Source organism: Martes martes, assembly GCF_963455335.1.
Source record: "Martes martes genome assembly, chromosome: 6".
Taxonomy (NCBI): domain Eukaryota; kingdom Metazoa; phylum Chordata; class Mammalia; order Carnivora; family Mustelidae; genus Martes; species Martes martes.
In genome coordinates, this window is record NC_137893.1 from 90285191 (window position 1) to 90304849 (window position 19659).

At 56.3% G+C, this 19659-nt stretch overlaps 2 protein-coding genes across 2 annotated transcripts; one reads left to right on the top strand and one right to left on the bottom strand.

Moving 5' to 3' along the window:
- Window positions 1–1913: 1913 nt before the first annotated feature.
- On the top strand, window positions 1914–6939 carry TMEM151B (transmembrane protein 151B; the record flags this gene model as incomplete). Its single annotated transcript, XM_080806272.1, has 3 exons — window positions 1914–2045; window positions 4175–4615; window positions 5812–6939. 3 exons carry the CDS (start codon window positions 1914–1916, stop codon window positions 6937–6939), a joined length of 1701 nt encoding a protein of 566 aa, XP_080662398.1.
- A 2366-nt stretch (window positions 6940–9305) lies between these two features.
- On the bottom strand, window positions 9306–17662 carry DRC5 (dynein regulatory complex subunit 5; the record flags this gene model as incomplete). Its single annotated transcript, XM_080806874.1, has 5 exons — window positions 9306–9836; window positions 10807–10835; window positions 13411–13860; window positions 15923–16491; window positions 17383–17662. The coding sequence occupies 5 exons, from the start codon at window positions 17660–17662 to the stop codon at window positions 9650–9652; spliced, it is 1515 nt and encodes a 504-aa protein (XP_080663000.1). The 3' UTR covers window positions 9306–9649.
- Window positions 17663–19659: the final 1997 nt, after the last annotated feature.

The following is a 19659-nucleotide window of genomic DNA, read 5'->3' on the forward strand; positions in this document are numbered from 1 at the left end:
TGAGGTAGGGTTTCCCACAAAATATGGGTAGGAGGCACTGGAGTGAGCCCCCAAGCGAGAGTCTTCCTCTGCCATGAGAATGAGGGAGGGGCCAGCCTCTTCAGGACCCCACCCTTCCTCTGTTTGGGTCTGGAGGCTGGAATGACCCACCCGTGGAGTGGAGGAACCTCAGGCTGGATGGTTTGGAAGCAGTAGGCAGTCAGCCAGCGACCTTCACTTTGCCTGGAAAGAGGAGAATAGGAAAATGGAGGCAGGACCAGGATTGGGTGTGTTGGGGACAGGTGGGAGAGAGGTAGTGGCTCTTCTGCCTCAGGTAGCCATCCCAGCAGATCAGTGCGCTCGCCCCCTGTCCCAAAGACTGGATTATCCAAAACTTTGCCTTAAGATAACTTCCTACCCACAGATATCCCCACAGCCTTTGGAATGGGAAAGGTCTGGATTCTAGGACTAGCTCTGTGAGTACTAGCTTGTGACCTTGAATAAATCACTCACACTCCTTATACTTTGGTTCCTTGTGGGCAAATAGGGGACCAAAGACTCTAATGTAGCACCGGGCACACAGCAGGGTTCCACAGGGTACACACATGGATTGAATATGCATACCCTTTATACTATTTTATCACAATGACTGGTCCCCCTCCCCATTAGACTTTGTGCTCTTTGAGGGTAGAATATCATATGTTTCATTTCTGAACAGAGTACACAGTAGGTACCTAATGCCTGTTTATTGAATGGATCCATCCAGGAATTAATGAATGCATGTCAGTTTTCTTTCTGCCTGACCCGGGCAGTACAAGGGAAAAGCAGTGTGGGTGGATGGCAGGAAGGGGTAGGCTACTTGTAGTCACTCAGCCTGGCCTGCGGTCTATGACTTTGCCTCCTACACCCACAGAAGAAGGGCAGAGCCTTAGAGAGTGTCCAGGCAAATTCTTCAGTGCACAGATGAGGAAACTAAGGTTTAGAGGGGAAAGCACTTGCCCAAGGTCACACAACCGCTTAATGGCAGAGCCAAGATTAAGAACTGGAATTCAGGTTTCCTGTTCTCCAGCCTAGGGAAACGCACACACTTCATTGCTTCTTTGGGGCTGTTCCTCTAGGGAAGGAAAAATGGCTCTGTGAAGCCTGGTTCCCATGTCCTCCCCTCTGCCCTCTGTTAGTCCTTTCTCACATCTAGCTCCCGTCCTTTCTCTTTCACGCGATTCCATCTCTGCTCACTTGGATCTGGCCTCGGCAGGCTGGCTCCCGCCTTAACCCGTTACCACCCAACTGGAAATAAGGATCTTCCCTAGGGTTCCACGGCTCAATTTCCTTTCCCCCACCCTCGGCCCCAGGAACTTGCGGGAACCAACGATGGGGAGGGATGTTGGCTGAACCGCTGGTGCCCCCTCCACGGAGAAGGGACGGAAGGAGTTGCGGCACAGATCTTGCCAGGATGGGGGGTGGTGGTGGTGCGGTGAGCAAGGCTGGGAGTGGGGAAGGGGTGCGGGGAGCCCCTGTTGCTTCTTCTCTTTGGGGGGTGGCTATTAGGTAGGCTTGGGGAAGGCGGAGTTTGGGGGGCCGGGGGCGGGGCTCTTGAGCTGGGAGGAAGAGGGGGGGCGCGCTGGCTCCAGCTCGGCTCAGACAAAAGGCGGCGGCGGGAGCGGGCGGGAGGCGGAGCGGCGCCGCGAGGGCCTCAAGGTGACACCCGCCCCCGGCCCCGGCCCCCCCGGCCCGGCCCCCCAGCCCGCCTCCCCACCCCCAGCCCCTAGCCCCCTACCCCCGGTGCCCTTTCCAGGCCCCCTCCCCCCTGGCGGGGGGTGGGGAGCAGCGAGGGCCCCGCCCCCTCCCGCCCCCTCCCCAGGGCCCGCGCAGGATGCCCTCGGCCCCCGGCAGCCCCCCGGGAAGCCCTGAGCTCGACGCACCCCCTCTACGCCATGTCCCCCCCTGGCTCGGCCGCGGGAGAGAGCGCCGGCGGCGGCGGCGGAGGTGGCGGCCCCGGGGTCCCGGAGGAGCCCACGGCGGCGGCGGCGGCGGCGGCGGCGGACGAGGGCCCCGCCCGAGAGGAGGTGAGCACAGGCGGCGCCCCTTCCCCAGGCGCGGCCGCAGCCTGGCCCCCCATCCCCCGCCCCGCGCGGCCCCCGCCGGTTCCGCCGCAGCGCGGCCGGCGCCCCGCACCCCGAGTCGGCCGCCGCAGCCGCAGTCCCGCGCGGATGCCCCCACCGGCGGCCGGAGCTGTCCGCGGTAGTGGGGAAGGGGCTGCGCCGGGGGCGGGGCTCGGGGGTCCTGGGCAGGGGGAGGGGCCTAGGGGCGGAGCCTCGCGGACCCCGGGCGGATGGGGTGGGGACGGTGGCAGGAATCCTGTTTCGCCGAAGGGATGCAATCTTGAAGGCCAGGAAGGGCGGCTTGTAGGGCTACAGAGGCAGGAGAGTACCATGGGGAAATGGTGGTGGTACCTGAGCTGTGGTCCTGAGAAGGTCAAGTGTGTAGAGAGGCGATTTCCCGCGGGGTCACTGGGAGAGTGTGCACCTCTCCCTCCCAATGTCCATGCGGTTCCCCCATTCCCAGGGGGGCCCTGAGCCCAGGAATCCTTCAGAGTGTCGGAAATAAGCATTTCCCTAGTCGGGGGCCTCACTCTTCAGTCCTCTGAACCTGGAAACAAAGAGACTGAGGAAGGTGTCAGTAGCACTGCTCTCCCCCCGCTCCCGTGCACACTCTTGCACACACATACACACTGCACTAGGGCAGAAGCACGTGGGCAGGGACAGACCTGCACGTAGAGACCCTTTCAGATGTGTTCTCCGTGGAACACGTGCACACTCAGGCGGGCACACAAAGGTGCACATCTGCACACCCCCAAGGACAAGGCTCCCGAAAAGGTCCTACCCTAATCTTGTTTGTATATGCTGTGTACTACTGCCTATCCCACCTACCTATCTGCACTTCCAGATCTTTCCTCTCATTTCACAGGCCCAGGGCCCACTGCCTGTGACTGTGCCCTTCCTTTCCACCCTTTTCTCCCTTCCTGTGGCTAGCCTCCAGGTCAGGCCTGGGGAACTGGAGGAAATCAGGATCTCAGCGGGGGGGTGTTTGTGTTGAGGGTTGGGGGGGGTTCCTTAAAGCTAGACAGCAGGGAGGAGGAGTGGGAAAGCACAGCCCACCACCTGCTGGGTGCCAGCTCCATGGTGGGCACCCAGGAGAACTGAGACCCTGACCTCAGGAGTGCCCAGTCTAGATGTGTAAACAACTCACTGCGGTGACCGTAGAACAGAATGGGCCAAGTGTTTTAATAGGCCCCCAGAGAGCTCCAGGAATCATTTTGACAAATGACTGGACTGCAGATGTCTCCCTCCCTACCTCTGTGACCCAGTCCCACATCCCCTTTCCCAGCCACTTGCCTCTGCCCTTCTGGATATCTCCTTCTGGACTGCCTTCTACTCAGAGATGCCTCTCATCTTAGAACAGGGAAGGATGTTAGGGTCCAGGAAGGAGACTTACAGAGGGGGCCTCCAGGTCAGAATGTGGGGAGAGTCAGAGCTTGATGTCTCCTGGGCACCCCCCCTACCCCTCCAAAGGAGGTATGAGACTAATTGTCTGTGAGGGATGGGGAAATGGATGGGTCAAAGAGGACTGGCTTCTCCAGAACCCAGGACTCAAAGAACCAGGAAGATGTGAGGGCCCCACCTGTTAAGTGGGAAGGTGTTGTCAAATGGGTCCCTCCCTGCTTTCCTGGAACACCTGAAAGGAGTCCTGGCTGGGGACCTGCCTTCACTGATGCCTATCTGTCCTCCCTTGTCTTCCCCATCCACACCTCCTGTTTCATGGCCATCTTACATCTGTCTTTGGACTCTGTTTCTCTGGGTGCCATCCTATCCATCTGTGTCTTCTCTGCCACCCGGGCCTCCTCCCTCCACCTCTGGCTCCGATCCCTCTCTGGCTTTTGGGGTGTCTGTCTCTCTCTGCACGTCCCTGTATTGGCATTCTGTTCTCTTTCCCTGCCCTCGTGTCTCACTTGGGTCATTTCCTCATTTATCTTTGGTCCTCGGCTCCCCTCTCGGTCTTACCTTTCCTCCCCACATCCCTGTCTGCCTGTCATCTCTGATGCTGGCTTCCACCCCTCCATCCATCTCTGTGCCGGGTCCTGCCACTCCGTCTCACTTCCCATTCATCTTGGACCTTCCCCTGCCCATCTGAGCAGCAGCGTCCCATCCAGCCCTCTTTCACCAAGTCCCTCTGCCGTGAGTCCCACTGGAAGTGCCTGCTGCTCTCGCTGCTCATGTACGGCTGTCTGGGGGCCGTGGCCTGGTGCCACGTGACCACGGTGACCCGCCTCACCTTCAGCAGCACCTACCAGGGCAACAGCCTCATGTACCACGACAGCCCCTGCTCCAACGGCTATGTCTACATCCCCCTGGCCTTCCTGCTCATGCTGTACGCCGTCTACCTGGTGGAGTGTTGGCATTGCCAAGCCCGCCATGAGCTGCAGCACCGTGTTGATGTGAGCAGCGTGCGGGAGCGTGTGGGCCGCATGCAGCAGGCCACGCCCTGTATCTGGTGGAAGGCCATCAGCTACCACTATGTCCGCCGCACCCGCCAGGTCACGCGATACCGCAATGGAGACGCCTACACCACCACCCAGGTGAGGGGTTGGACGGGAGCACAGGCCAGTCCCAATGGGAGGGGGGTGCTGGGACCTGACGGACTACCCCCCAGGGGGAGGAGCACAGGCAGTAGTGAGCTCTTGTGGACACTGAAACAGGAGGGCAGTAACAACCATAATAATAATAATGGTAAACACTAACAGCCAGGCTCTGCCCGATGTACATGATAATACTGCATCATTTCTTTAATCCTCATTACAACCCTATGAGGTAGGTAACTACTACCCACATTTTACAGATGAGGAAACTGAGGCCTGGAGAGGTTGAGTACCCTGCTCAAAGTCAAACAGCTAGTATGTGGTGGAGCTGGGATTTGAACCCAGGCAGTCTGGTTCCAGGGTCTATAATGCTTAGTCCTTAATGGCTGGAGAGGGCTTCCCATGCACTACCACACAGCATGCTCTCACCCGTTCAGTGAGGTTGCTGCTACCAGGTCCTCTTTCACAGGTAAGGAATCCTAAGCTCAATGACTTGCCCAAGGTCTGCAGCTTCTAAGAGGTAGTGCTAGACTCAAACGCAGGGCCCTGGATCCCAAGTCTGAGGCTCCCAGAGGTGGGAGTCTGCTGGCAAAGAGGCGGAGGTAGGCACGGGAGGCCCCATGGAGAGGTGGGGGTGGGGGCTAATTAGCACAGCCTGGACCCGCCAGGATTAGGCATTATTAGAACCCTGGAAGAAGAGATTTTTCTCAGGGAAGGGTGACCTCCGTCTCAGTATTGGGATGGGTAAACAGAAGCCTGGGGCCTGTGAGAATCAGGGATGGGTGAGAGCTAAGGTGGGAACAGGTAGACCGGTCGACAGGGCGCTCCTTGGCCCACTGGGGAACACGCTTGTAAAAGGAAAGAAGGGGCAGCGTGAGTCTTTGGAGACGGGGCAAAAAGGTCGGGCAAACCCGACGGGCAGTTCAAGGCCAGCGCCTGACCACCTGAAGAAGCAACACTTAATTCAAATTAGCATGCACACCGGGAGGTCTGAGTTCCCGCCGGTCCTCCTCTCTAACCGAAGATGCTGAGGGCCCGCGTGGCTCTGCAAAGCAGATGATAAGATCCCACCCGGCTCCAAGCGGGCTTGAAAGCGGGGCGGGCTTAGGGTTTGAGCGGGCAGCAAGAGCGGCGCGATGGGGCGGACGAGGGTGAGCCGACAGAAGCGACTCCCGCCGCCCTCCCCGGCGCCGCAGGTCTACCATGAGCGCGTCAACACGCACGTGGCGGAGGCCGAGTTCGACTACGCGCGCTGCGGCGTCCGCGACGTGTCCAAGGCGCTGGTGGGGCTGGAGGGCGCGCCGGCCACGCGCCTGCGCTTCACCAAGTGCTTCAGCTTCGCCAGCGTGGAGGCCGAGAACGCCTACCTGTGCCAGCGCGCGCGCTTCTTCGCGGAGAACGAGGGCCTGGACGACTACATGGAGGCGCGCGAGGGCATGCACCTCAAGAACGTGGACTTCCGCGAGTTCATGGTGGCCTTCCCGGACCCGGCCCGGCCGCCGTGGTACGCCTGCTCTTCGGCCTTCTGGGCCGCGGCGCTGCTGACGCTGTCTTGGCCGCTGCGCGTGCTGGCCGAGTACCGCACGGCCTACGCGCACTACCACGTGGAGAAGCTCTTCGGCCTGGAGGGCCCGGGCTCGGCGAGCAGCGCGGGTGGCGGCCTGAGCCCCAGCGACGAGCTGCTTCCCCCGCTGACGCACCGCCTGCCGCGGGTCAACACGGTGGACAGCACGGAGCTCGAGTGGCACATCCGCTCCAACCAGCAGCTGGTGCCCAGCTACTCTGAGGCGGTGCTCATGGACCTAGCGGGGCTGGGGGCGCGCTGCGCTGGGGCGGCGGGCGGCGGGTACGCGCCCGCGTGCCGCTACGGCGGGGTGGGCGGCCCGGGCGCGGCGGGCGTGGCCCCGTACCGGCGCAGTTGCGAGCACTGCCAGCGCGCTGTCAGCAGCTCGTCCATCTTCTCGCGCAGCGCGCTCAGCATCTGCGCCAGCCCGCGGGCCGGCCCCGGGCCCGGTGGCGGCCCGGGCTGCGGGGGCAGCCGCTTCTCGCTCGGCCGCCTCTACGGCTCCCGACGCAGCTGCCTCTGGCGCAGCCGGAGCGGCAGCGTCAACGAGGCCAGCTGTCCCACCGAGCAGACGCGCCTGTCGAGCCAGGCCAGCATGGGGGACGACGAGGACGACGACGAGGAGGAGGCCGGGCCGCCGCCACCCTACCACGACGCCCTCTACTTCCCGGTCCTCATCGTGCACCGGCAGGAGGGGTGTCTGGGCCACAGCCACCGGCCGCTGCACCGCCACGGCTCCTGCGTAGAGACCTCACTGTGACCTCCGCCCCTCCTCCCCCTCCAGGCCCTCCGTCCTCCCTCCTGTCCCCCGTCGGACTGTGTCCCTGGCTTGTAGCAGGGGGAATCGTGATGGTGACTGAGGCTGTGCTGGGCGCGGCGCGGGGAGCCAGGAGGCGAAGGTGCGCGGGACGGACCCCGATGGGGTCCGGACCCTCCGTCTTTCCTGTACATAAAGAGACCGATGGGTGGGAGGGGATCGGCGGCTCCGGAGAACCCCCAGCCCGGGCACGGTCGGCTCTTCCAGCCCGCCGCTCGGTTCCTAGGGGGACACCTCCCCTTCTTCCACGCACCCTCGCAGGCACAGTCGCGATTTCCCGTCCAGCCTTTCAATGGATCTTCTGACTGTTAGTGGCGACTGTGCTGTGTGGCACCGCGTGGGGCCCGCCTCAAGGGCGAGGCTTTGGCTGTGCAGCTGGGGAGGTTTAGAGGCATGGGGAAGGGAAACTGGGGCTTTCCTTCCTTCGCTGCCTAGCCCCACCAGGGCCTTTCCCTGCGGAGGGAGCGGTGGTTTGGTGAACAGCAGGGCTGGCTTCCAACCAGCTAATGAATTCAGCGGGTCTGAGACCGGGGCCAGATGTCAGCCCCGGCGCTCCATCTCAAAACCGTGCAAATGTTGCTATCCTCTTCTTGGCGCTGGCCCCAAACATCGGGGTTTCCTTTCTGCCACTCCCTCCACTGCTGTTTATTTAGCTGGGTCCCTGGAGTGTGGGTCCTGGAGGGACTGCGCTCACACTGCTTTCATCACCCTCCTCCCTTCCCTCTTGCTCTCTGGCCCTGAAGAACAGTTGCCCAGGGAGGAGGCAGGCAAAATGTGGACAGTATGCACCTCAGTCCTGTCTGTAAATTCTGCAGCCTCCTGGCAGCAGCCTCCTGACCTGGGTTCCGGGAGGGCTCTCCCTTCCCGGGGGGGGGGGGGGTACTGCCACACACAGCCATTAAAGCTGGTCAAGATGAATGCCTGGGTGGGAAGAGTGGGAGACAGACCTGGGTGGCAAAGGGGAACTCTCGTAGCAGGTGGGAGTGGGCAGTGGAGGGAGATGGAAAGGACCGCCAAAGGTAGGGGTTTCTGGGGTGAAACCTTTCCTTGCCTTCCCCAGACTTGTGGGGGATGGTGGTGTGAAGAGGGGTTTGTGCCCCCTCACATTACCTCTGCAGGGCTGAGGTTGTCTTCATGAGTCCTGGCTAGAGAAATACTCAATTCTAGGGGCAGGGTCAGAGGCAGAAATTCTCTAAATCTTGCCCAACCCCTCTTTCATCTCCTATCCCTTGTGCTGAAGCCCTGCAGCGTGTCCCAGGGTCTTCCAAAGGACACCCTGCTACCACCGAAGGTTGTGGGCCCCACCTGCTGTTCTAAAGCTCTGAGGTAGCCTTTTCTCCCCCAGCACTCCCACCCTGATGTGCTTCAGTGTGCATGTCTGTGTGCCCCCTGCCCTCCCAACCCCCCTGCCTAATGCGTTCCCAGTGGACTCAGTGCCCAGGGACTGAGCTCACATTTCAAGCTGGAGAGGATAACCCTGGGGCCTGCCAGCATCACTCACCCCTGATGCTCCTCACTTCACCGGAGCCGCCAGAGCTCCTTCTTCCCCTCCTTGAGCCTCCTCTCCCATCTTCCTCCAGCCTAGCCAGGACTACACCTGCCAAGGGCATGACTGCCACCTATGCAACATCTCTGGCTCCCCGTCCCCCTTCCCCCAAGGGATTTGGGAGGTTCGGATTGTGGGGACACCATGGCCCATGGCCCATCGGGATTGAGCTTTACTTTCCTGTGGAGATGGCTAAGTGGGAAGGCAGAGGCGGCCAGAGAACAGGAGGCTTGGGCAGGAGGGAACAGCTGCCCACTGAGTTTCCCTGGGCCTGGGCACCCGTGGCCACCTGACTGCCGTCACTGAACCTGCCTGAACCCTGAGTCTGTGCTCCTTGGGGCCCTGGCGGTTGGAGCACCCCTCTCTCCTCTGAAGGGACATCTGTGAGGTCCAGGTGGTGAGCTGTGGCCGCAGGCCCCAGTTCTTGGCCAGCTGGCCCCGGGTAACATGCCCTTGTGTGGAGGCAGCCTGGCCACTTCCCGGCTCCAAAGAGGGAGGGACTCAGCTCCTTCTCCCTCAGGCCCATTACTGAGATGGAGCCTGAGCTAGGAGGAGGAGACAGGGGGACCCCTGTTATTATTTTTGCCTGTATTGACCATTTCTGCCTAGGTCTTCTTACACAGACAGCCTCACCTTCCACACACGCACAGACTTAGAGAGAAACTGATTCTTTGGTCTATTTTCTTGGTAGCTTTATTGATTGCCAGGGAAAACGAAAACCAGAAAATTAATTAATCTCTAAAATTAAACTTTACACTGAATGTTCTTGTTTCTCTAATTAGAACTTCTGCTAGCAGCTGTGGCTATGTACACACATACACACACACACACACAGTCACTCACACACACCCTCACATCTATACGTTTGCACTCCAGAACTGTCAGAGGGTGTCAGGCACAGACAGACTCTAGGTTGCCCAGACAGGCACACAAGTGCAGTCGCTCCCAAGCCTCCTTTGGTGCTCTGCACGGCGCCTGCTTGTTGGAAGGAGTCCCTGGGGAGCAGGCACCCCTGGGCTGTGGCTGCAGCCCGTGACCCATCCTGTGGAAAGACCACAGGTCTGGAGTCTCTGGACCTCTCAGTGGGAGGAGGAGGGGAGATGGGGCTCAGCCTGAATCTGTCAGGTCCTCCTGTGGCCCTGGGGGCTGATGTGACTTCTGTGGGCAGCCACGGAACCATGGGGACTCTTGGAGGGCCACTGGAAGGCTCCGTATGTGCTGAGGACGAGGGCTTGTGGGGCGGGCTGGGCCTGGCTGGGGAGAAGACAGGTCTCTGTCAATTGGGTGCATCACACTGTGGCCTTTCTGTCGTGGATTTCCAAGCGCAAAGATTGTACAAATCAAACAGGTGGATAATAAAGTTGCGGATGACTCACTGACTTCCCTCCCCAGTGTGACGCCTCCCCCATGCTCTACTCCTAGCGGAAGCTCCCTGGTGGGGGCAGTGGTCTGAGTCCCTCCTGTCACTTCTGTTTCCCCCTTTCCGGGTTGTGGGGGGTGGGGTGGGGTGAGAATTAGGGGATGGAATGGCTTGTAGCACGGATCACTTTAGCAGTCAGAGAGTCAAGGAACAGCAAGGTAGCATTGGCAGGGGTGAGGGTAGAAGAGCCAGGCAAAGCCTTGCAGTAACCCAGGGAAAGAGAGAGACTGAGGGTGTGCGTGTGCCCACGTGTGCAGGCACGCACATGTGTAAAGGTAAAGAAGTCCAGCACCTATTTAGTAGAGAGGAAAATGGTCAGGGGAAAGGGGGTAGAGTAGGTAAGGGAGATGGACAATTTCCATGGGAGAGTCTGGGCTGGCACCGGCTTTCAGAATCTTTCTGCCTTCCCTAACCCTGGAAGAAGTCAGTCATTTCAGGGGTTCTGGTAATATCCTCTTCCAGGGTACAGAGGATGGGTCCCACTTCATACCCCTCTCTCCCCCCCATCCCAGTCCCTCCCCCCTTCAGGACTTTTCCCACATCACCCTTGATCGCTCTCCCCAAGGATATCCGTGGTCTCTCTCTTCTAATGTGTCACTCTACAGCAGGCATGACCAAGAATGAAATGAGGAGGGGGCTAGGGCAGTGGCCCAGTCCCCCACCTTATCCCGCAGGGTTCTCAGGGCCCTTGGCAATGATTGGTGACATGAAGTGGCCAGGATTCAAGGTCCGCTGGCGGGCAGCTTCCCGGTTGGCACAGAGGGCCTGGCCAATGAGGTACTCACTCTCCTGGGCTACATCTGAGAGGCGCAGGTCAAACTCCAGGAGGGTCTTGTTTTCTAACATGCCTTCCAGGAGCTGCTTCCCGCCATCCTGGGAGAGGAGTACAAGGGAGGGGGCTATTTCATATCACCACCCAGGATCGCCCTTGCGCATGTGTGTACACACACATACATACATTTATACAAGGATGTGACTAGAATGAGTTTCACAAAACAATGGTTAACCTTTTGTGCAGCACACTAATGTGTTCTATGCTATATCCCATCCCATTCTATTCTATAAGAAAAACGGTGATCAAGACTTCCTAAATTGATTTTTCAACCCTCATGGTTTGAAAAACATGGCTCTGTGACAATGATGGTAATGGCCCTCCTCCGATTCAGCCATGGGTGTGTGAGACAAATCTGGCTAATGACATTTGAGGAGGATGTATAGAGGGAGTGGCTTCTGGGAAGGCTCTTCTCCCTCTGAAAAGACAACAAGAGAGAGGGGTGCTCTCCCTTTCTCTGCCTCTGAGCATGGCCCTATGTGAGGAGCAGCAGCCATCTTGGGACCATCAGAGAAGCACCCAAGAGGATATGGCCATGTAGCTGGGTGGGCAGAGCAGATGGTGGCAGTGAGCTGGCGAATTTATCAACTCCAGACGCCCCCTATCCTGGGGCTTCTGATTATGGGACATAATGAATATTGTTTAAGCCATTTCCTGGTTCAGGTTTCTGTTACTTGTAGCCAAAAGCATCCCTAGGGGAGACTTGTGTGTGTGTGTGTGTGTGTGTGTGTGTGAGAGAGAGAGAGAGAGAGAGAGAGAGACTGTTCTCTTCATGGAGGGTCTTCCTTACTAGTCCTCACAGCTCCAGCCGCTTTTGGGCTGGGTGGGCCATGCTTGATGTAAGACTTATGTGAGAGGCAGAATGGTTGTGTTCCATGGTTGTGACCCAAGAGCAAACCAGTTTAATGGGCTGCAGATGCATTTTTAAAAAAATGAAGTAGAATAGAAAATAAAGGAAAATATCAGCATGTATCACAAGCACTAAAAGTACATTTTAATGATACTATATTGATGTATATGTTCACTAGGTGTTCGTGTAAATTGCATTTCTTATTCTGAGACTTGGTCAAGAAAATGAGAGACATCATCTATCAGACAGGACCCAGGTGGGGCACATGGGTGGCTCAGTGGGTTAAGTGTCTGACTGCTGTTCTTTGCTCAGGTCATGATCTCAGGGTCCAGAGATCCAGCCCAGCATCAAGCTCTGTGCCCAGTGGGGAGTCTGCTTGAGATTCTCCATCTCCCTCTGCCTCTGCCCCTTGAGCACACACTCTCTTTTTCTCTCAAATAAATAATCTCTTTTTAAGAAATATTTTATTTATTTGAGAGAGAGAGAGAGAGAGAGCACGCATGTGCACGAGCGGGGGAGGGGGAGGGGCGGAGGGAGAAGGAGAAGCAGACTTCCTGATACGGAGCTTGATCCCAGGACCCTGAAATCATGACCTGAGCTGAAGGCAGACATTTAACTGACTGAGACACCCGGGTGCCCCAAATAAATATATCTGGTATTCAACCAGTCCTGAGTTTGAATCACAGCTCTGCCACTCTCTATTGACTGGACTTGTGCTCTTGGGCAATTCACTTGCCTCTCTGAGACTCAATTTTCCATCTGTAAAGTGGGGTTAAGAATACACATTCTGGGGCGCCTGTGTGGCTCAGTGGGTTAAAGCCTCTACCTTCGGCTCAGGTCATGATCCCAGGGTCCTAGGCTCAAGCCCCGCATTGGGCTCTCTCCTCAGCAGGGAGCCTGCTTCCCCTTCTCTGCCTGCCTCTCTGCCTACTTGTGATCTCTGTCTGTCAAATAAATAAACAAATAAGTCTTTTAAAAAAAAGAGTACACATTCTAGGGGTGTCTGGGTGACTTAGTCAGTTGTGTCCAACTCTTGATTTCAGCTCAGGTTGTGATCTCAGAGTCATGAGATCAAGCCCCGTATCAGGCTCCTGGCTCAGCCAGGAGCCTGCTTAAGATTCTTTTCCCTCTCCCTCTCCTTCTGCCCCTCCCCCATCTCTCTTTCTCTCTCTCTCTCTCTCTCACAAGTAAATAAAAAAATCTTACAGGAAAGAAAGAAAAGAAGAGAGAAAGAAAGAATGAATTCATATTCTATTAGGGATACCTGACTGGCTCAGTTGGTAGAGCATGCAACATTTTATCTTAGGGTTGTGAGTTCGAGCCCCATGTTGTATGTAGAGATTACTTAAAAACAAAACCTTTAAAAAGGGGGGGGGAAGGAATACACATTCTACTAGATAACCAGGAGGAATAAAGGAACACTGAGGGATATCAGTGTCTAGCATAGGATATAATCCAGAATAAGAGTAACAGCTAGCAAGACTGATATCCTAGCCAGCACCTGCAATGTTAACTGCTTTACAAGTACAACTCATCCTCCAAGAAACAACTAGTATCCCACTTAGAACTAGATACTATTATTATCCCCATTTTACAGATAAGGACATGGAGGCCCAAAAAGGGTAAGTAATTTCACCAAGTTCAAAATGGCAGAGCTGGGATTAGAACCAGGTGAAGTCTGTGTTGTTAAGAATTACCCTGGAAGCACCCCAAGGCAGTTGGATCCCACACCCACCTCCCAAAGGCCCCAGAAGGGTAAGGCTTACCAGCCCGATGTGGTTGCAGGAGAGGTTGATGCTGGTGAGCGTGGTGTTGACGGCAAGCACCTGGGACAGCAGTGTGGCGGTGGGCTCAGACAGTTCATTGCCCCCGAGGTGCAGGGTGGTGAGGCACCTGTTGGTCTGCAAGGCATGGGCAAGTGCCTGGCCGCCCTCGTCCTCGATGCAGTTGAGGCGCAGGTTGAGGGAAATAAGGCTGGAGTTGTGTGCTAGGGCGTGAGCCAGAGACTGGGCACCAGGTGCCCGCACCTGGTTGTTGGCCAGGTTGAGCATGCGTAAGTGGCTGTGGCTCAGCAGCTTGGCTGCGGCACGCGCGCCCCGGTCCCCAATGAGGTTGTGCGACAGGTCCAGCTCCTCAAGGGCGGGGTGATCCAGGAGGCTACGAATTAGGATGCGGGCCTTGTCATCGTCCACCTTGCTTCGGGTCAGCCTGAAGATCTGTGGGCAGGTAGAGGGTATGCAGCAGCTGGCAGCCAGGGAGAATCTGCCTGCCTGCCTGCCTGCCTTCTGCAGGTAGAGGAGGGGGCCTCAGGGAGGCCTGAGGTCCTGCTCACCTGCTGTTGGCCCCCTGAGTGGCCTTTGGGCACAGCAGAAATCCCCCACATGGCAGATCAGTGCAGACCTGACGGAGGGCAGCAGAAGGAAACCCGAGCATTTATTGAGAAATTACATGCTGGACATGCTGCTAGAAGCTATCATAACCATTATCTCTAACCCTCAGCAATCTAGGTACTTTACAGATAGAAAATGAAGGCTTAGGGTGGATGGATCATTTGTTCAAGGTCACATGGTGATCAAGCCCCAGAGGCAGGTTTGAATGCAGGTCTGTCTGATGCCCCAGCCCCTTGTTCTGCCCTCTTCAGCTGACTAAGATCCACCATGGCAAGGAGAGGAACTCTTGGAAGGAGATGCCAGGGTAGGAACCAGGGTGAGAGACAGGAAATGGAAGGATGGAGAGAAAAGATGAAAGAATGGGGTAGGACTAGTGTGGGGAATACTGGAGATGGGAGCCCTAACCCTCCCCCTTCTCACCAGCTCCCTCCACTCCTCCCTCTTCCTTAAGGCCTCTCCACCCTCTTCCTGTCCTTCAGTCCCCTTTCTTTATGTCCCTTTTGGCCAGCTTAGAGTCTCTTGTCCTTCTTGTCATTTCATTGCACCTATCTGGCAGAGCTCCAACTCTGGATCAACCCCACTCTCTGTTTGCTGCATATCTGTGCCCAAGCAACCGACATGATGGAAAATGTCACATGACAGGACTGGTTGTTATTGCTGGAACCACCAAGAGACCCTCAATGCTGTGTTCCAACTCAGCCCTGTTTCTCTGGACAACATACACTCTCCTCCTCTAAAACAATAATTTCAACCTTCTCCAGCTTCCTCAAACTTCAGGGGGTAGTGACTCAAAACCCCACAGCCTCCTTTCAGCAATCAAGTCTTCTCCGACCACCCTGGCCATTCAATGAGAACCCCTCATTTTCCTAATACCAAACAGTATTCCACTGCTACCCACCACATCCACTCTCTCCTCTCCCCAGAGCCAACTGTCCCACCACCGTCCTCAATTCCACCCCACTTGGAATCTCAGGAACCTTGGAATCTCAGGTTCAACGAACCTGTGCCTTTCTCCTGGACTCAGCTGCTTTCTTGCTATTGGAAGGAGCTTTACGCTGGTTTTAAACACATGCCAATATCTTTTGAAGAAAACCCCAACCCTTCACGTATTACTGATTCCCCCTTCGCCCCCTTCACAGCCAAGTTCTTGAAAAAGCTGATCACAGCCATCCTGTTTCCTCACTTCCCACTCTTTCCATATACCACTAGGATCTGGTCCCTGTTTCTGGCACTCCACTGACAGTTCCGTCTCTGTGACCTCCGGGTTTGCTAAATTTGGTCCTTAGCATCACCCCCCCCCAATTGCTGCTTTCCCCTTTTCTTGAAATGCACCCCTCCCTTGGCTCTGTGACTCAGGGCCACATCCCCCTTTTCCTCTTTCTCTGATTTTTGGGCAGGCTTTCCCCCTTCCAACCAGAATATTTGGGGCATACTTTACTAAAAAAATTATTCGTTGTATATTTGAGTTTCAAATTTAACTGGATGTCTTGTATTTTTTATTTGCTAAATCTAGCAAGCCTATCCTAGTTGTAATTTCACATTTACATGATCGCTGATGAGTGTCTTTTATCCCACCAGACTGTTAGCTCCAGAGGGCACAAATAGTATAATTTTGCTCCCTGTTGAATCTTCAGCCCCTAGGATAGGGCCTGGAGAGCAAATGTTCCTTGGATGAACAAATGGCTCCTGAATTGGGAGGGCAGCGCCTTGTTCATCTCAGCATCCCCAGAATCCAGCTTGGTGCCCAGTGCATTCAAAGACCCTTGGTCAGTGAATAAGAAGGAAATGGGAGGGAGAAGATGGGGATGGAGGAGGAGGAAGAGAAGGGGAGAGGGAATCAGAGAGGTGCTGATAGTGGGAGGTGGGGGAAGGCAGGGCCGGCTGGTACCTTGAGGGTGTGGCATGCCTTGATGGTGGCCGCCAGCGAGTGGCAGTCCCGGTAGGTGAAGAGGAAGAGGTTCCACTCAAAGTTCATGCCACAGTCCTTGACCCCGTACACCAGGTCCAGCTCCTCCAGGTGGCTCAGGCCAGCCACCAAGTCACACATCTGGTAGTGGTCCGTGGCGGGCTCCTCCACCTCCACCTCGCTGCCGGAGTCGGACAGCTCCCCGCTCCGGGGTTGGGGCGGGAGCCGCACGGGCGGAAGGAACTGGTCCACGCGCAGCCCGCGCACATAGTTCCCGCAGAGCGGCAGCAGGTCGAGGATCACGGCAGGGTCCGTGGTGCTCGGGATGAACTGTTTGATCAGGTTCTCCAGGTGCCGCTCGAAGAACAGGCGCTTCCAGCTGCCGCCGTGCCTGGCCACGTGGCACACGGCCCAGCGCTGCTCGCAACAGCGGCGCCAGTAGTTCTCATCGTCGATCAGGTTGGCGGTCACAGCCAGCGGCAGGTCGGGTGACAAGTGGTTCAGCACCTTCTGCTGGTGCTCTGGAAGCAGCTGCTTCAGGATAGGGTTGTCTTTGGGAACAGGAAGGAAAGCAGGAGTCACAGTGTTGGGGAGCCTTCTACGTGATGCCTGCGGCCGGTCCTGTCTAGGGGCACTGAGGGAATGGAAGACACTCCCTGGCCCTCAGGGACCCTCAGTCAGAGAGGGGAGACAGCCTTTACTCCTAGGGAGGCTCAGTCTGAGGGGGGAGACACAGCCCCAGGCTTTGGGTGTTCTCTGCCTGAAGGTGGACAGCTTAGTATCTGGTTTCAGAGCTCCCAGTGTGAGCAAGGATCTCCGGTCTAGCCCTCAGTGATCACTTGGTCTGATGCAGGAGATAATCCTGAGTTCTGAGATTCCAAATGATTTGATCCATTCATCTTAAAGCAAGAAGATGTTTGAGCACCTACTGTGCACTAGACACTGTTCTAAGGGGCGTGGACATAAGAGTGAACAAGACAGAGGGAGCCACTCCCTCTTGGGAGAGGAGGCAGACAGTAAATCAGTCGGGCGAATATATTGTAGGTCAGGGGGTGGTAGGTGCTGTAGATAATATGATGATCCTGTCCTCAGAGCACCCCGTCTGCTAGGAGAGGCTGGCTGCTCATCTTCGCAAAGGATGGCCATTTGCAGAGCACAGAGTACAGAACGAACCAAGAACATACACACACTGGGGAAGGCCAAGGGAGTGGAGGATGGTCCACCAGGGAGGGCCTACTGGAGGAGGTGTTCGGTAAATATGGTTTGGGCTGGGTTTTGCCAGAGAGAATGGGAAAGGTGTCCCCCCCCAAGCGGGACAGCAGTGTTGAGAAAGGCTGGGGCTGCCCCAGGACCCAGCCTCTGAAGCCGCTCCTCTGGGCAGTCCCCACCCATCCTGCCCTACCCCTCTCCTTTCCCTTCTGCCAGGGTGGGGACAAACTCACTGTGAAAGTTCTTGACGATGTGCTGAATGCAGAGCTCTGTGAGGAGGGGAACAGTGGCGAGGGACCACTCGGGATCCTCGGCTATAATCCTGCGCATCCGATGTACTTTGGTTCCAGAATTCCAGCCCTTGGACTTGCTATGGGGTGAGATGATTGAGGGCCTTGAGGGCTGGGGGCCTGCGCTGGAAGTCTGGCCTGCAGTGGAGAATTTGTCCTGCGTGGAGATTGAGGATCGGCTGGGGACCGACAACAAGGTCGATATCGCTAGGGCTTCCTGCATATTGCGGACTGGCAGCTTCCGGACAGGTAGCCCCTTGGCAATGGCCTTGTGATGAGGAGTGCCTCACACTGGCAGGTCCTTGATGCCTGTGGGAACCTGTGGGAAACTGGAGGGAGAGGAGGGGTGCAGGGCTTAACTTTGGAGGGCATTTAGCAAGAGAGGTATCACAGAGTGGTTCTCAAGGGTCCATCTCTGGAGTAGACAAGATCTGGGCACAAATCCCATTGGCTAGCTGTGTGGCCCTAGGCAAGTTACTGAGTCTCTTATAGTTTCATGTGCCTCCTCTGTGAAATGAGGATGACAGTTACCTCTAAGAGAAGCAGGACAAGTGAACAACGTAAAATAACGCATCCAAAGAGGCATAATATACTGTGACCCATACAACTATAGCAAGGGGCAGGCCCACATTTTGGATAATAATACGCACACAGCAATGATAAATAATTGATACATGTTGGACACTTACTTAGTCACTTACTTTTAAAAAAGATTTATTGTATTTATTTTACAAAACGACAACTGCCTAACCAGGAGGTTGGAGTTGAGGACAGCAAGCCAAATGGAAATGCAACACATATCAAAATGCAAGCCACATATATATTATTTAAAATTTTCTAGCATCCATATTTTAAAAAGAGGGAAATGGGTGGAATTAATTTTATGTTTAACCCAGTATGTCCACAGTATTATCCTTGGAATATGTAATCAATATAAAAATTAATGAGATATTTTATATACCTTTTTTTATACTACGCCTTCACAATCAGATGGCTCGATAGTCACGTGTGGTTAGTGGCTACCGTTTTGCATAGTGTAGGCAGAGAGGAAGATGGTGGGTGGGGGGGTGGAGGTGGGGTGGGGAACCAGGCCCATGCTCCATCCAGGGCACCTTCCCTCTTCCACTCTGAGCGCTCTGGCTCCGCCCCCCCCGCCCCCCCCCCCAATATCCCGATCCAGTCTTCCTAGTTCTCCCAGCCTCCTGACATTCCAGACGGCAGCGGGAAGGCGTGGGAGGCGAAAAGGCAGCTAAATCTGGGGCTGGAGACAGAGGAGAGGATGTATCTGGGGCTGGGGACCCTCCTCCGCGATTGTCCATTCGTGACTCCTTGCTGCAGCGGCGCTGCCCGGCGGCTGCAGGCTGAAATGGGGCCGCTCCGCACCGAGCTCCTCCTCCCAGCAGTTTCCCCTCCGATTTGCTCCCTGACTCGGTGCACTGTGTAATGCCCGGTGGGAAGGAACACTCTGAACCAGCAAAGGTGTCCTTGGCAGATGGAGGGGACCAGATGGTACTCCCCAGTCCACAAGGCATCGCAAGAAGGAAGAGCCTGGCTCTGTGTGTGTGGGGTGGGGGTGGGGGGTGAAGGTGGGGACAGAGAGAGAGAGACAAACACACACACACACAGAGGGTGGAGGGGCATGGGGCAGTGTAGGGAAGCTATCTATGTATTTGTGATACCCTTATGCAAATCAAATGCAAATTCACAAACTGATTGTGTCCGGATTTGTGGAATAACCAGCTGGTGCATTTGACTAATAGCCCCTCAGAGGGTGTGGCTGGGAGGGGATGCCGCTTGGAGGTGCCAGATGACTTTGCATTTCTGGCTTTGCCGGTGACCTTGGCCAATTTACTTAACATATCTGAGCTTTAGTTTCCTTATCTGTACCACAGGATAATATCTTCCTTCTGCAGGCGGGTGTGGAAATTCCTCTGAGATAATGTCTGAAGCTGGTACTGGGGGTGGTGGTGGGGGGTGCATCGAGGCTGGGGGATGGGGGACAGGGGTCTTGGGTTGGGGAGAGAGTACCTTGGAGCTCCACCTCTGAGTGCTGACCTGAGGTGGTATCCTTGAGTGAGGCCCTTCCCTATCTCCAGGGGGAAGGCAGCGGACAAAGGGGCAGTGGTGGTGTTTGGGCTGGATTAGGATGGAGGGGCCTGGCAGTCTGGACACAAGGAGGAAAGAAACAACAGGCCCACCCTGCTCCTGCCAGCTCTGCCT